Source organism: Seriola lalandi, unplaced genomic scaffold (genome assembly GCF_002814215.2).
Source record: "Seriola lalandi dorsalis isolate HSWRI2012SDOR001 ecotype SW California unplaced genomic scaffold, Sedor1 jcf7180002054208, whole genome shotgun sequence".
NCBI lineage: Eukaryota > Metazoa > Chordata > Actinopteri > Carangiformes > Carangidae > Seriola > Seriola lalandi.
This window is the reverse complement of record NW_019524761.1, coordinates 468271-485988: the sequence shown is the minus strand read 5'-3', so window position 1 is coordinate 485988 and position 17718 is coordinate 468271. Positions and strand designations below refer to the sequence as shown.

Sequence of the window (17718 nt, the reverse complement as noted above, 5' to 3'; positions counted from 1 at the left end):
TGATCTGGATAATTTTCCTCAGAGATGGATATAGTGGCCAAATTTATAACTAATCTAGTAGCCCATTACATTAACAAACAGAGTTAGCCTACAACATTAGCGGTCTGGTGGTTTGCATGAACAGGTGACCTGGCATGGAGTCAAAATCTTGGCCTGAATTATTGTTTCAGTCCACCCCTGCTACAATCCATATCTGCATAAAATATGTGTGTGTGTGTGTGTGTGTGTGTCAAAAGAGAAAATTAAAAAACTAAAATTTGAAGTAACTAATTTATTCAAAAAAAATACAGATAAATAGAAAAAAAAACATGTGGATGAGAACAGCTTAATTGTAAATTGGGCTGAATTAAAATACTGTATATGTGAGCAGAGAGAGGAGGAGACAAGCAAACAGACCAGGTGAGAAGAGGGCGAGACAGGGAGGAAAGTCAAAGGACATCTGGAGGATAGATCTCTGAACACACCTTGCAAAGGTAAGAGGTCAGTATTAGTAAAAAATATCATTCTTGACTTGGACCTCATGTTTTATTGACTCTTGATGTTTTCTCATAATTCTGATTCCTTTTTTTTTTTGCTGAGAATTAAATGAAAAATAATTGGAAGTGTGAGACTAAGCTGAATATTTTTTCTCTCTCTCCCGTTCTCCTGTGAAGTTCAGACTCACGATCATTCAACATGCCACAGTAAGCTTTATAGTATCTGTGAGGCAGAGGGCTGTGGGGGGAGGGTGGGGAGGGTGGGGACGGGGACTGTAAGAGAGTCATGCTGACACACCTGTCTGAGGAAGAACAGAGGACGAGGCCTGGGTGGAGTTTTGAAGAGTGGGTGGAGAGGTGGAGATGATTTGGAGGGTAAGACGGGGGGAGAAAACAGTGACTAATATGAAGACGTGTGAAGGGGTGATGCATGGATGAGGGGGGGTGAGGCAGTGAGATGGAGGACTGAGGAATTATAACTGAGGGAATTAGATTCTGGAGGTTGTTGAGGGACTTGATCTTGGTTTTCACTTGGCTGCCGTTGCTGCGGGTCGGTGGTTGGTGACTTGTCTGTGTCTGTGGGGAAAACAGTCGTTGGGGTGGGGGTGGTGCCAGATGGGGAGGCAATAGCGGGAGAGAGACCGGGGGAGGAGGGTGTGTTAGGTGTTGATGTCAGGGTGCTGTAGGAGGGCGGGATTACTGGCATCTGCCTCTGCAGCAGCTGCATGATGGTGCCGATGTGTGCTGACATACAAGACTCCAACCTGGAAAACACACACACCCAAATACACAGATGTAGATTAGTTCATCGAGCTACAGTGCTGAGATGTGAGTGTTAAAGAGATTTAACATTTGACACAGATGACGTAACTGTTTTTTTGTTTCAGCCATTGGTTTTAAGATTTTCAACTTGGTTTCTGAAAGTCAGGCTTCGTCTCTTACTACAATACCCATGAGCCACTGGTGCCATTGCTATGGAAAAGAAGCCTGTCAGAGGTGCAGACCAGATGTTTGGAAATTCAAAAACCTTTCATGGTTACAGCTGCTAACAAAGCGTGAGGTAGATTATCTACAGCTACACCTGGCTGCTGATGTATACACCACCTCTTCATGAAATAAAAACCTGTTGAAGTAAGGCTCAGTTTTTAATGTGGGTTTGCTGCAGTGGTCATATTTACCCAAACTTTTAACATCCCCCAACCCTAGCACCTGGAGCTGAGGCTGTTATATTTCTGGTATTGTAACGTAACATCATTTCCACTGCTGATAAAGAGTGAGATAAAACCCTGTGACCCACCTGATGATCTGTTGATGCAGTGCCTCCAGCCTGTTCTCTAACCCCACCTCCTGCCTGCGAGAGATGATAGTGGTGGTAGGAGGAGGAGGAGGAGGAGGAAGAGGAGGAGGAGGGCTGTAGGAGGGCAGGTGAGGGAGCTGGAGAGATGGAGGCTGAGGAGGTGGTGAGGGGAGGCTGTGGGGGCAGGGCACCTCCTGGTACATGTGTCCCTCTCGACTCTCTGAGCCCCAGAGTGTAAAGATGTTGGACGCCCCTGGACACACACACATACACAGATACATTGTGAGACGCAGACACCAGGTGGCGCCATCTCATTTATCTTATGTGCCTTGAATGCATCGTTACACCTGCCTGTTACAGGGTTCCAGCTCCTCTCTCTCCTGGTGGTGTTTGTGGCAGCAGCATGAAGTACGGACGTCTGAGCAGAGCTGGTCACGTCTGAATCCTCCTCTTCTTCCTCACTGGAGAACACCTGGACATATCTACAGAGGCAGTTAGCTCAGAGTTGTGTTTCTTAAAGTGTAGGAATTTATTAATGTCTGTTTTATTTGTAGTCTTACAGTGTGTGTTTATGATCGTCTTTGCTGTGGCCTCGGTCACGTTGCTCCCAGTTACTGTGTCTTCTTCTGCGTCTGTGGGCAGCGTTCTGTCTCTTTGTGGAGATGGTGTCACCTGACAAGACAGTCCACAGATAGTTTCTCTCACCGACAGTCCAGAACACAAAACACCTTCTTCCTGTATTTACTCTCTTGCTTGGACACATCTGAACAATAACATTCTCGTGTGGTTTGTAGCGATTGCATTTTGGGTCGTTTGGATATTTCTCCGTGTGAAAAGAAACTGAACCGAAGGGAAATCGCTCCAAGTTTTCAAACTTCATCGACTGGTTTGGACCAGAACAAACAGACCGGGTGTTATAACTGTTCGCATCTCACATCATTGTGTCTCAACAGCTCTGTAAAGACACTGTAGACTTCTAAGTGAGTCATTCCCGTCCATGCTGACTGCAGGTGCTGTGTGTCCTTATGAGCTGTTAGTGTTTGTGAAGTGCTACCTGTGTGAGTGGAAGAGAGTTTGTGTTTCGTCTGAGGTCTGCTCAACCCGTCACAATCAAAGCCGTCTCCACTCAGAAGATCCTCAGCTTCATTATTCTCCTGCAAGAATATGTGACGGTACAGAGAAGAGGATTTATTTACTATTGATAAGGCGGCAGTATACTCCATCAGAACTAGAGGAGCTTGAACATGAGTAGATTACATCTCTGAGACTGAAGGTGATCTCCAAGTTGGACCAGAAAGATTCACAGAATTCAGGATACATGTCCAGAACCTGAAAACACAAAGAACAGAATATATATATATATATATTCATTCAATTATCCAATCATCAGCCAATCATGTAGCAGCAGTTCAGTGTATAAAGTCATGCAGATACAGGTCAGGAGTTTCAGTTAATGTTCACATCAAACCAGTGACTTTGACTGTGACGTGATGGTTGGTGTCAGACGCTTGTTTGAGTCTTTACTCAGGATGTGAACAGCAGGATGGAAACATGGAGAATGGACGGACTGGTTAGTGCTGACAGAAAGGCTACGGTCACTCAGATAGCCAATCCTGAGCACAGAAGCTTGAGAGTGAACAACACGTCCGACCGAAACCAGCAGAAGACCGCGTCAGGTTCCACTTCCTGTCAGCCAGGAACAGAAACCTGAGGCTGCACAGTCCAGGCTGCTGCTGCTGCTGCTGCTGGTGTGATGCTGTGATGGTGTGATGGTGTGATGGTGTGATGGTGTGGAGAATGTTTTCTTCTTTACACTAATCAATCGTGTCTGGACGTCACAGTCTATCTATAGTGTTGCTGCTGGTTCATCAGTTTACCATCTTCTATCTGCTTCAAGCATGTGTCAGTGTGGTGTTCCTAATAAAGTGCTCAGTGAGTGTGTATGTTACCTCCAGCATATCCTCTCTGTTTATCTTGTGCAGGTCACAGTAGGTCAGAGCTCTGACATCAGCCCTGGATTTTCCTGGCAGCACGTACAGATTGATCGGTTCCCCGAAGATATCGTTCTTACCTGGAGGAGAAGAAGATGTCGTCATGACGACAAATAGAAATCCTGACACGCTCTTTTATTGCGATTAGAGGCATTACTGCCTCTGTTCAAGTCTTACATCGACCACGAGACGGAGCCACGACCTGAGGCTCACTACAAGCACCTACCCAGTATGGCTACCACCATGTCTCCTCTGAGGATCTCTATGGATCCTCTGGAGATGAAGTACAGGTCTGATATCAGGTCTCCGGCATGGACGAGGGTGTCGCCGGGAGGAGCGTGGGTGGTCTTAAACTTCATGGCTAGGGCTCTCAGACATCCCTTAGTGGATCCTAGACACCAGAACACAATGTGTTGGTCAGACGCTACAAGAATCTTGTATTCAGTACTTTACTTCAAGTCTCTAGTATCATACATTTTAGTTTATACTACCTGTATTCAAAATGTGGATTATTACATATTATTAATCCTTGTATTTAAAATTATTTAAATCAAACATAATTAAAAAGTGTCACAATTTCAACAACTCGTTATAATTCAGATCCAGAGACACTAGTAAACACTTTTCATGTGTATATAACATGCAACAGTTTTACCTTTGAAAGCCTTACAGTTCTGCAGCAGCGACCTGTTGAGGTGGAGACAGATATCTGCCTGGAGACACTCTGGGAAACCTTTTAAAACCTGGAGGAGTTCGTAGGACAGGAGGACACAGAGAGACGACACAGTTGGATTGGCTGCATCTTTGTTACTGATGTTTTATGGATCCTTGTCGACCACTTTGCCCCAAATCATCAGCCCTAAGCAGAATATTACCTGAACATATTGTCTGAACATTAATCATTATATTCATGGTGAAAATGATCAGAAATCAGATAAAAACAACAGAGCAATTAAAACCATTTCTGTTTAATTCTGTTGAGAACGCTGAGCCGGAGAGCTGAGAACTTCCAATATGGCTGACAGAGACATTGTTGGATAACACACACTCACAGCGTTCATGTCTATCCCATTCGTGTATGACCACGCGTGTTGGAAGTATTCCTCCAGCCGCTGCTTCAGAGGGTTGGGGATCTGGTGGAAGCGGATGAACTCTCGGACTTTCATCATCTGGGCGTGGTAGCGCGCTGTACCAGAGTAAAGCCGCTGGATGATGGCCGACACATTACCGAAAATACTGGCGTACATCAAAGCTGGAGAAGAGACGCAAACAGAGACTTTGTGTCGTTCGCCTTCGATTCAATCGAGGAAGTTAACAGTTGATCATCTAGTGGTTCATTAGAAACCAGAGAACAAGAAACCAACAAATGATGGTAGAGTAAATGATAAATGATGCTGGAGAAATATTATTATTTGATATTTGAATTCAACAGCAAAACAAATACACCCTTCAATTCCTTGCTCATTCAGGAGCTCTGCCCCCAATTTAATTACCAAGGCAACGGCACAAAGGCAGAGAGCGTCTTATATGGCGTCTTATATGGCATGTTTGTGGAAACTCTTTTAACACAGCTGAAGCGAGACAAGCCTTAAATATAAAACATCAAACAAAAATGAAAACACAAACTCTGCCTTCAAAACACAGTGGAGGAGAAACTAGTGAAAGATGGTTGTTTGGATTGTTTTTACAAAACTAGAGGAGGGAAAGAAGGTTTGTAGCTAAGCTAACAGGAAAGCTAACATTAACTTCCAACCAAATAAATCCACCATGCTAGCAAACTTGTTCTGAGAAACTCTCCACCCACTGTTTGTTTGTATTACAGTAGATATTGTGTTCATTAATAATAGTCTGTAAAGTCATCTTTCTTACTACTAGTTGCTATAATACATATATATATATATAAATACATATATATTGTATATAGGCCTACAGCTGTAGTTCTTCACCTCCTCAGCCTCCTCCTGATGAGCTAGATTTGTGTTGTTTGTTATAAAAGGTCATTTCCTTGACGTGAGTGTCTCTGGCTGAACTACTGAAAGCTTCGGTTCTTTCAGTTCAGCTTTCCTGGCGTGTGTGGGACGTACCGCCGATGAGCATGACACAGATGGAGAAGATCTTCTCAGAGTTGGTGTTCGGCGAGACATTTCCGAAGCCGACGCTGGTCAGACTGCTGAAGGTGAAGTACAGAGCTGTGACATATTTATCTCTGATGGAGGGACCGGACTCCGTGATGGAGTCGTTGTACGGCTTCCCCAGCTGATCGCCCAGAGTGTCCAACCAGCCGATCCCCGCCGAGGCTGACCGGTCCACATTACCTATGGCGTACCTGGGGTAAGAGGACAAACATCCTGTGCTTGAAACAAAAAGAAGGAGCTTAAAACAGCAGCACGTGTTCTTAATAAAGTTTGGCTGTAAGTTCCATGTGCTACAGGTTAAAGTAATGTACCAGATGCAGGCCAGCCAGTGGGCGATGAGGGCGAAGGAGCACATGAGGAGGAAGAGGACGGCAGCGCCATACTCCGAGTAACGGTCCAACTTCCTGGCTACACGAACCAATCGCAGTAACCGAGCTGTCTTCAGTAAACCAATCAGCGTGGTGGTCTGTTAGCAGGAGGAGAGAGAGAGAGCAGTGATATAACTTCTCTCTCCTCTTTTCTCTCTTACTCCTTGTTTTCCTCGTCTTTCCTCCCTACCATCCCAGTTCCTGCCCCTCCCTCATCTTCTTCCTCTTTCCCTCCCTCCTCCCTACCTCTCCCTCTCCTCCTCCCCTAACCACCTCCTCTCCTGAGCGGTAGATGAGGAGGTCGAAGGGAATGGCTGCCACCATGTCGATGAGGAACCAGCCTTTGAAGTAGTGGACTGCGATCCGTGAAGACTGGCTCACCACCTGAAGGAGACGAAACACAGACGCATCATCATGTTTTCATACATGTACAGTGAGGGAGAGAGTAGTAGCTAAGTCTTAACTTTGTACTTTTGTTGTATTTTTTTTAAGCAGTTTGGGTCGAATTTGAGTCGCACTGAGGCTTGAGCTGGTGGAGTCAGTGAATCAGTCATTTGATCAGTTCACCTCGTCGTTGGAGTTAACGTATGTGGTCCTGAAGTTGATGATGATGTCAACAATGAACATGATGTCCACTATAAGATCCACCACGTTGAGGGGAGAGCAGGAGTAACCACAGGTCTGCATGGCTGCCTCCTGCTGGTCGCTGAGGGAAAACACACCGATTCATTCATCAACCAGAAAGTGAAACAACCACTGAAAAACCGGTTCAGGATTAAAAACAAAGGACAGCAGGGAATATATAGAGGCACACACAGTATATAATACATAATATAAAGCTCATCTTCTACATTAACACACTTTGGCAGCTTCTCTAATATTTTAAATGGTTATAGTTTTAGTTTTATATGCATTATATATTTGTAAAAAATTCATCAATGATGTGAAATAAAGATCCTGTAGCACCTGCTTAAGCACTGACTGTAGAACCTGTAGAATAAAAAGCTGGTAGGATACGATATAAATGACCTTAAAAACAAATGAATCTGAAAAAAAACGAAAACGACACGACCAACTGTCGTTTTCATATTTCCTTTCTTTGTAGACAGTGATGAAGTTTGGTCGTTTGGACGCAGCAAACATTTAAAATGCAAAGGAATCTTTGTTTATTTCTAAACCCTCAAACACAGACCTCAGATCAGTCTCTCTGGTGAAGAATCTCCTGCTTGACCTTTATCTAACGTCGCCACCGTTAGGACACTGACAGGTTCGAACGTGACTGACAGTGGGGGAGTTGGCTGTGATTGTTTTTCCCTCACATTCCTCACATTTTCAAAATAAAGTAAAATAAATTCCGCAGACTAAAAGCTGCTTCAAGGTAAGAGCACGTCATAGAAATCTAGCGAAGTAAAAGTCATATGTTTCCCAAAAAATAATACTCAAGTAAAGTACAGATACTCAAAACAAAATCTACTTAAGTGTACTCCAGTTAAAGTACTTCCTTACAGTTAGCAGTAGTTTAGAGGTCAGCAGGAGAAACCCTACATCCTCACAGTTAACTCATGTGGGTCAGGTAAGCATCGCTGCTGTGTGAGTTTCCACCAACCTCAGTAGAAATGTGGCAGAGTACGGGGTGAAAATCGCTGTGTAAATGACTAAGAGGAGAATGACCCAGTCCCACACAGCCTTGAACGGACTGTAGTGGAGGATGGTCCACTTCTGGATCCTGGGAGTCTGCAGCTTATACTCCGGCAACACATCGGCACCCAGAGACAGAACCTAGAGGAGAGAGATTATTACTATTATTATTATTATTTACAGCTGCGTCAGGCTGATCTGTGGCGGCACCGGACAGACAGAAAAGCCGACATGCCGTGTGTTTGTAAGATGTTGTTCCTGGTTATAGATTCTCCAAGTATGTGGAGCATTTTTCCAAAAAGACATTCCCTCATTTGGCGTATTAATACTGGTGATGGCGAGCACTGTCTCTGCAGTGTCCACTCGACAATAACAACAAGAGACACACAAGGAAAGCTACTTCAAAATAAAACAGGAAATGAGACAAATGTCCAAACACAAACTCTCCGTCACGGGAAACTCTGACAGGATGGATGGATGGATGGATGGATGGATGGATGGATGGATGGATGGATGAACAGCTGGTTTACTTCATTTGGAGAAGAAAAAGTAGAGCATTAAGTCATGTGTACTAACCTGCGTGACCTTCTCAGTGACGTGGTGCGTTCTGTCGATCAGTTTACACGGAGGTCTGATTTCACCAGGAGGTAACGCCATGAAGGCGTCAGTCTTTGTGTCCAGTGGGCTCTGGGAGATCAGCTGCATGCGGACACACACACACACACACACACGCACACACACACACACACGCACACACACGATGATTGATCAATGATTCAATACAGAGCAGCAACCAAAACAAAGAGGTCAAAGGTCAGAGCCTCTTATTTTAAAGTATCATTCAACGAGAAAAGGGAGATAATGAATAAAACTGTGAGTCATCTACAGTCAGCTGGCCACTCTTACTGTACGAGCACAAACGAAACTATGTTGTAACTGTCAAGCACTTTGTGTCTGCGTGTGTTACCTGGCTGTTGGATCGGCAACGCAAATCAGTGTCTGACATCCCAGCCGGCCCGCTGGTCTTTCTGATGGTTACTATACCTGCTGAAGGAGAGGAGAGGGGAATTCATTCTGAGAGCGATCAGCAACAGACTTTTGATATTTTGAGTCTGAGAGCGTCTGCAGCTTCGAGAGAGCTGCAAGGTTTCCGTTGCTCCTGCAGTGAAGCATAGCGAGCGTTAGCATTAACAGCTGTTTACCTACCAGTCTTAGCAAGAGCTTCAGTCATCGTCGTGTTTATTTAAGACAAGAGGTCGTAACACGTCCTCTGAGCAGCGCTACGTCCACAGGGAGGCCTGGACGCTACAGTGACTTGGTATCGGAAAGTGACGCGACAGTCCGACTGGGACGAGGCTAGCTGGTTAGCGCGCTAACTTCAGTAGAAGAAAAGAAGTGACAGAAATAGAAGTAAAACAAGAGGTTAGTTTTCCACCTCTGGAGACAGCTGTTGGTGAGTAAAGGAAAGAAGTTTGATGCTGAACTTACAATATTTACTCTAGACGTGTAAGTAAACAGCTGCTAATGCTAACGCTGGTTATGTAGCAATAGCAAAACTTACAAATAGCTTCTTTAAATTAACTCTCTTTGACCTGAAGTAGAATTTAGTCATTCCTTCTTTTGAAATAAAAAAGTACTTCTTTGTGAGGAAGTAATTTCAGTGTCTTGGACGCTTCAGTCTTCTGCAGGTTGCCTTTGCTTGGACTTATTGGGGCACTTTCAGACTTTCAGGGGTTATTAACAAAACATGCGGCGGACAGGAGAAGAATTAAACTGGATAACATCCTCACCGGTGCAGCTGTGTCTCAACTGCAGCCTCTTGTCCCAGTAACTCTGCCCACTCTTCATATCATCCACCGAGGAGGAGTGTTTCAAACTCACACAGCTGCCATCGAAGCTGCTGGAGGGAGGGTGGATGTGAAGAGGAGAGTCGTCTTCACCTCTCCTTCTCTCCTCTCTCCTACATACAACCTACATTTGTTAAGTGGACCTCAAACATCATCACCTTGTCACCTCAACCACATCTACATGCAATAGAAAAAACTGAGCAACAATACAATAATGGAGGAAAAAGTAAAAATGGATGGCAGCATTAAATCACAAGTTATCAGGATCTTATCATCTAATTATTGGTGTATTTTATTTTCCAAGAACTCCACTATAATATTTACTAAGGCACATCCTTATCTTCAAATATAAATCTTAAAACTGCAGTTTGGCTGTAAATGGTTAAACAAAGGATTTTTTTTTCTTTCTCAAAAAGTGATGAAAATATTTAAAACCTAAATAATTTGATCATTTAGAGTTTGTTGTATAAACAAACAGTGAATGAAAATTGTAAAACAAATTTATAAAAATACGTTTTACTTTGACAAAAACTAAGCTGCTCATTTCATGTTCATATACAATCACAATAACATGTTTATTACAAGGAGAAAATGAAAAGATTTAAACCTTGGTGGAGCATGTGAGGAGGCGGGGGGCAGGGCCACTGTGGGAGGTGCAGAGGTGGGAGCTGTGGGCAGACCTGTGTGAAACCCCCCACGTCTTCTTCCTCCTCTTCCTCCTCCTCCTCCTCCTCCTGTTCTTGTATCCACCAGAAACCCATCAGCATCACCTCCTTCTCTTCTCTTTCTGTCTTCCTCACTGGGCCTGGGCACCGACAAGTCTTCCCTCTCTCCTCCTCTTATTAGCTCCTCCTCCTCTTCCGCCTCCTCCTCCTCCTCTTCTCTGTCCCAGAGCAGCAGTCTAGCTCCCGCCTCCTCCAGATGTTGTCTCTCAGGGAGGGACAGCAGTTTGTCCAGGGCCACGGACTCCCGTCCGAAGGGAAGGAGGTCGGCACGAGGAGAACCCAGCTCTGTGTCCTGTGACGACACACCTGAACTGGGGCAGAGGGAGCGGAGGAGGAGGCGCAGACGCTGTGGCCAAGCTGGGCGGAGCAAAAGAGGAAGACAGCAACGGTTCAGTAACTCTTTCACCTAATTAACAAACATTCCTGTCAGGGTTTCCTCCAGACATGACACTTAGAATTGAGGCCAGAGTTTGATGTTGGTCTCATCAGACCGTCAGCTGTGAGACCAGGTGTGTGTCCAACCAGCTGAGCTTACCGCAGGTGGACTCAAGGTGTAGAAGCATCTCAGAGATGATCAAGAGAAAGTGGAGGCTAAACATCAGGTGTCATGGCAAAGTGTCTGAATACTTGTGTCAATGTGATATTTCAGTTTTTAATGAATCTCCAAAAAGTTGTAAAATCCTGTTTTCCCTCTGTAGTATTTATGAGCTCACTGATGACGGCGTTAATTAAACGTACCCATGTTGATCCAGGGGATACGCAGCACTCTGCTGAGCTCTCTGTCTGGAGAGCTGTGGGCTGGTCTGGGGTCAGTGGGAAGCTCAAAGTTGAGGATAAACATGATGACCAAGCCGTCCTCATTCTTCACTGGGACCACGTCTATCTCACAGCTGAAACACACTCCTGCAGCGACAGAGAGACACAGAGGAGAGGGGAATGGAGGGAGAATTCACTTCACTTCTGATGACCTGTGACCCGCCTCTGTTTGGGACAGGAAGAGACGAGTCAGCAGATTCATGTCGTTCTGAATCTCTCCTCTAGATGGCGACACCGGACAGAAGATGACTGTGCTGCTCGTTAAATCATCTGAGCGTCTTCACTGATATTTCCACCATTTTAACATCTTATAAACTCTATATGTCAACCGTCCATAATGATTGTTATTTAGTCAATATATATTTATAATATTGTACCGGTAATTTAAATGAAAATATATTTGGTGAAGCAAGATAAAGACAAAGAAAGTGATGACATAACAAGACATAACATAAGATAACATAACACGATGTCATACACTACTACAGAGAACAACTGACAGCTTTAAGCTCCTTGTTATTGCTATAGATTTAGATGATTTATATATATTTATATCTGTTGAGAGTGAGAGAGAAATAAAGAGAGAAAAATATATATATGAAATAAACAAATAAGTTGGTTTTTATGGTATTTATCTATTCATTTATTCTGTATAAACAATCAAATAATTTGTTTTAATAGGATAGCTTTAAAATCAATTAGGCTGTCAGCTTTATAAATATAAGTAAAATTAACTAAAAAATCACTGACTTAACATAAAAAAATCATGTCCACCTCGCATAGTGTTTGTGTCAAGTGATCATAAACTAATGTCTTAAACATTTGTGTAGACTTCACAATAAACTTTTTATATCATGGATGGATTGGTGTTCACAGTGTTCAGTCCATAGCAAATAAAAGATCAAGTTCACTTTCTTTGGATCTTGCACAATCTCAGTATTTATATTAGGAATAATCCACAGTGAGCTGTGCAGTTACACACAAACACAAACACACCCTGCTCTCCTTCCTGTCACTCATCTCTGCATTATGCAACATCTTCCACCATTTCAACAAGTATAGGAAGCTTCTGATGCAGTGATAATTAAGTTAGACTGATTATGATGCCGTATAACGCCTGTGAGATTATGTGAAACTAATCAACCTCAGGATCCAGGGAAATGTGAGACTATGGTGCGAGTGCAGATGATAACAGATAAAAACATTTCTTATTTAACTTCAACTGGGCTCTGAATGTTTCATAAGACTAGCACTGACCTGCTCTGTTCTTCATGTGAGTTTACGTCATATAATATTTTTGAATTATATGTGAAATACTACAAACATGAAGACGGGAGGATTTTGTGTCATTTCTTCAATTCAGTTCAAAACAGAAACGGTTATGGATACAGGCTGTTCTCTGTCTCCTACTGAAACAGGATTTCATGGATGGATGAGACAGAACACAGTGCAGCAGGGTGTGTGTGTGTGTGTGTGTGTGTGTGTGTGTGTGTGTGTGTGTGTGTGTGTGTGAAGGACAGAGTGTTAGTGTTGGGGCTAAATTGACAGCGAGATGGATTAATGTAGTTACTTTCTACCTCAATAATGATATCACAATGACTTGACTGGAAGACCATCTGCTGCAAAACACACACACACACACACACACACACACACACACACACTATGGTTAATGTGCAACGTACGCAACACATGTCTTGTCGCATTAACTACAGTGGATGAATCTGGGCTGTAGGGGGAGATGAACACACCACCACCACACAAACACAACAATAATACTGCAATATATATAAAAATATTAAAATTATTTCCCCCTCTATCAACAGGTTTTACCAAGAAATATATAAAGTAAATCCTGTAGAAGCTGCTACATGTTGAAATATCGTCTTTTAAACAAGAGGTATATGTAATCAAGAGATAAGAGAGAGAGAGAGTTTCCCTGACAGCGACGCTGAGAGGTTGTGTGAATGAGAACTTCTGTCTGTCAGGGGCGACGGAGGAAGAACTGTAACTTTGCAACAGAGTTAAAACAACGTCCTCCCAAGGAAAATGACAACATCAGTCAATTAGTATTCAAAAAGGTCAGTACAGCTCATGATTTAGTCTCAATATCAGCTCAGTGTGAGGATTATCGTGTTGGAAACAAGCCAAACTATTTTGTAATTGTGTGTGTGTGTGTGTGTGTGTGTGTGTGTGTGGAGGTCATAGTGAAGGTCAGTGTCAGTCTTTAGGGACAATGAGTAAATAGGATCATAGTTTTCATTAGAGCATAAGCACCATATCAACCCAAAGAAATGATAAACTGGCGGATTAGAGATTAATGGAAAGAGCCAAAAGATTATTGAGCCCTTTCACTCACAAACACACACACACACACACACACACACACACACACACACACACACACACACACACACATACACACACACCAATCCTTGCTACCATGCTCTTCCTTCCTGACATTCAGCCGCTAACTCCCGGCTCTCCTCCAGTTTCTGTCTTCCTCCTCTGTATGTCTGTGTTTTCATAGATCATATGTCATGTGTTAGATACACACTTCACACACAGGAGTTACACAAAGTACTCAGGACACTTCACTATTATCACACTTTGTTTTGCTTTGACCTTCCTATTGTCTTCGGGTAAATTTTGACTCATTTTTTTTAGATTGGCTTAGGTGTTTTTTTTGGGTCATATTTGACATAGTAATTATGGCCTGTTTATGCATATAAATGCATATGTATAATTAATAACAAAATTACAACAAAATTAAAAGTTATAGTATATTAGTAATATTAAAGTTAATGGATCTTGCCATAATTGATTCAAATGATGACTGACTGTGTGAGACTCATACCGTCTTTAGTGTAGAGGGAAATCTCCACCTTTCTCTCCTCCACTCCCAGCAGAGCTTTCGCCATCTGGGCCACCGCTGGTCTCCGGGTGTGAGGTCCGTACAGGAAGCTACAGGTGCAGGGTTTCTGCATCACCTCAGCCCGGGTATAACCACACATCCCACAGAAGGCGTCATTACAGAAAATAATGGCACAGTTCTCCACCTGTGCGTTGGCGATGATAAACTTTCTATCTGTAGAGGAAGAGGAGAGGAAAGAAAGGAGGGATGTTACAACTTAATAAAATACCAAAATGCAAAATATCCACAGAACACAAAGCTTAAACTTACAGCACACACACACACACACACACACACACACACACACACCCTGCTTGAACCAGCTGTAACTAAAGAGTTACTGTCACCATGGAGACCGTTAACTGCAGCTGGACACACACAGCTGATTCACATCAGTTGATTAAACTGCACACAAACATAAGCACACAGACACACATGTAAACAGACACATGTACAGAGACAGCAACCCAGAGCACCAGTTACCCATCAATCATTGCAGTTTAGCTCCAACTCAACACAAAACAATGCAGTCTTATTCAGCCTGTTCCTACACATTCTTAGTTAATAAAAACTGATTAAAACCGTTTTACTACAGGACTGTTGTATCAGACTACATCAGTTTTAACTACATGTTCCTAATAAATTGGAAACTCAGTGTATGTTAGTAATTATCAGTTGTATGTCCAGGCTACAAAGAGCCTGACTGGAATTAACTTGTCAACCTGTCAGCCTAAAGATGCTCTTTAATTAAAAGTTTTATCATATATTATTATCACCATATAACATATTTTACCCCTCCCCTTTTAAAATGTAACACGTTTACTCAGAGACATTTTAACTGAGTCACTTTGTACTTTTACCTGAGAACATTTTTACTTCTACTGTAGTAAAATGTCTTTTCACTAACGGTAGTTCGTGACCGTTGACGTTCTGACGTCCTGACGTCACTGTAGTGTCTCGTCGCCAGTCTCTGGAGTTTCTGTGACTGGCAGAGTTTATCGCTGCTCTGTCTGAACACAGTTAATGTTGTTATTTTCTTTATCACAGTGTCCAACTACCTGCTTTACATTCAAACTTACACTACTTCTGCTCCAGCACCCAGAGCTCTCTGCTCCTTTTGGCGACTTTCACTAATTCAGCAGTTGTTTAAATGCTATTGAGGCCAACTAGTTACTTTAGCTTAGCGGTTAGCGCTAGCTTCTGCCTCTCCCTCTCTTGCTCGGTGTGTTTTGAATCAACAGATGGACTTATTCATCAGAGTGTGGTGTTGTTGTAACTTTAGTGATGTTCATTATAACGTCTTGATGTCTGTTTTCTTACCTTCAACACACAGCTTCGCTAGCTAATTGGAACTGCTCTAGTCCGTGACCGTCTGTGCGCACAGAGGCCTTCAGCGTGATAGGCTATTACTCGTGACGTATAACCAATCACATGGAGCTGTGGGCGGGACACCGCGACGTATGTTTGTTGAGTTTAATGACAGATCTCCCAACTCGTTTTTTACAAAAACAAAGAGGGCAGAGGAGTACCGACAACTAGTGATTAAAATAATTTACACTGATTTACATCAGCTCAATAAATTAGCAAATTTGTGAAAGTATAATTTGCAATAAATACAAAAAACGGCTCTAATACAGCTTTCTTTGTTTTAATTTATCATTATCAAGTAAATATCGATTCCAAAATATAATGGCTATAGAATAAAGACACCATCTGTGTTTAGATTCTCTAGGTTCTCTATAAGTCTAGCTTTTTCCCGGTGCAGTGTCTGCCACTGGGCACAAAATTTCGCTTAAAAATAAAGGCTCGATTAACATGATTTGATATTTCAATTTATTGCAATTGTTGTTCACTTTTTTAACACTAGAAGACCATGGGAAAAGGTCTAGAAATGTATATCTATGAGGCATAATAAAACCCCAAACAATGCACATCACGTCACTGAGTCATGCTAACAGCCATGCTAAAAAAGCCATGCTAACAGAAATCTGTCATCAGGAAGAGGTCATTAATATAGGCAAACATATCAGTCCTTATTTAATAGTGTAAACCTTCATTAGTGCTCTGGATTTCGACCACAACACAGCACTGACTCTTCTATTCAACATGTACTCCGCCTTGCTCAGATTATCATAAAATAACAAGATCTCTTACCATAACTCTGCAGATGACACTCGGCTCTACATTTATGTCACCACCTGACTTTGCACTTGCAGAATAAGTGCATTGAACAAATCAATGAGTGGACGTGCCAGCATTTTCTACAACTGAACAAAGAAAAAACTGAAGTAGTTGTTTTTGGCCCCATAGAAAAAAGATTAAAGTCAGTGCTCACCTTGAATCCATGTCACTAAAACTTACAAATCAAGCCACAAATCTTATGGACTCTGACCTAAATTCTTCAGCCACATAAAGACAATTATTAACTCATACTACCACCTGAAAAACATGATGTGATTAAAAGGATTTCTGTATTAAAAACAATGCAACAACAGGCTGCAGGCTAGAATATTGTTTTTAGTTTTTTTATTCACACGTCTTAGTATGAAATTAACCAGATAAATGCAGCTCATGCAGAGTCCTCACTAACACAAGAAAGTGGAGCACATTACACCAATCTTTAAATCACTGCACTGACTTCCTGTGTTCTGAAGGATAGATTTTTAAATCCTATTACTTTGACTATAAAGTAATCTTTAAGTATTGAACTATTTGCTCGCTTGTTTTTATTGTCTCTTAAATGCTATTTTAATGTCTTATTTCAATGTTATGACTTTGAATTAACTTGCATCTACTATTTAAATAAACCTGCCTTTCCTTTTTGGCATTTTAATATGATAATCATAAATTTATGATTAGAAAAATGATGATAAAATCTAATATTTTTCCCTGCAGGTTACTTACTTTGTCCCTCGAACTTGCGGATAATTGTGTCCAGGAAGGTGTTCTGCGGCGCCACATGGCCCCGTCTCACCGGCATGGCTCGGACCGGTTGTAAAGCTTCCTGTGGCACTGATTGGCTCAGACCAGAGCAGGTTCCGATTTGTCCAACACGCTGCTTTCACGCACCTTTTTATTTAGTCGGATATAAAAGTTGTAAAACAAAAAGAAAAGGAAAAAAGAAAAAAAAAAGGGAGGATCTGACGGAGTTTGGTTTGTCTGTTCTTCATCACATCCTCTCCTCCTCTGTGTCTCTCTCCTTCTCTCATGCTCTCTCCATCCTGCCACAGACCCGCCCATAGTCTGTACAATAACAACTACTATCTGTCTAACTATTACAGGCAGCCATTACAGCTGTGACTGCTGCTGCTTCTGGCAACACCACTACTGTTATTACATCTCACAATGCATTCTTTCAATATGATATAGTGCTCTAAACAATGTACTCAGGAAAACATTCATAACTCACTAGCTATTAAAGGATTAATTGCAAACCAGTTGACCATTTAATTAAAGACAGTGGAGGAAAAAAACAACAAATTTACAGTTGCAACAAAAGTGAATTCTTAAA

At 42.3% G+C, this 17718-nt stretch overlaps 1 protein-coding gene across 1 annotated transcript; it reads right to left on the bottom strand.

Annotated features, from left to right (window-relative positions):
- Positions 1 to 256: 256 nt before the first annotated feature.
- LOC111653443 (voltage-gated inwardly rectifying potassium channel KCNH6-like) lies at positions 257 to 17382 on the bottom strand. Its single transcript, XM_087173427.1, has 22 exons — positions 17112 to 17382; positions 14151 to 14381; positions 11216 to 11380; positions 10360 to 10834; positions 9696 to 9865; positions 8873 to 8952; positions 8482 to 8604; positions 7874 to 8046; positions 6835 to 6973; positions 6514 to 6651; positions 6211 to 6365; positions 5849 to 6090; positions 4817 to 5016; positions 4420 to 4507; positions 3991 to 4155; positions 3723 to 3844; positions 3031 to 3102; positions 2828 to 2927; positions 2334 to 2445; positions 2178 to 2255; positions 1774 to 2061; positions 257 to 1240 (listed from the first exon to the last, which is right to left on the bottom strand). The coding sequence occupies exons 1-22, from the start codon at positions 17185 to 17187 to the stop codon at positions 877 to 879; spliced, it is 3756 nt and encodes a 1251-aa protein (XP_087029553.1). The 5' UTR covers positions 17188 to 17382; the 3' UTR covers positions 257 to 876.
- Between the last annotated feature and the right edge of the window lie 336 nt (positions 17383 to 17718).

What these genes read in the sequence shown, in the direction of transcription:
- LOC111653443 (XM_087173427.1), bottom strand. Translation starts at nt 17,187, where the DNA reads ATGCCGGTGAGACGGGGCCATGTGGCGCCGCAGAACACCTTCCTGGAC. An exon ending in TATCCCCTGGATCAACATGG is followed by an intron (nt 10,835 to 11,215) that starts GTACGTTTAATT and finishes TGCTCCGCCCAG; the next exon opens with CTTGGCCACAGCGTCTGCGC. An exon ending in ACTCTCTTCCACTCACACAG is followed by an intron (nt 2,446 to 2,827) that starts GTAGCACTTCAC and finishes CTGTCTTGTCAG; the next exon opens with GTGACACCATCTCCACAAAG.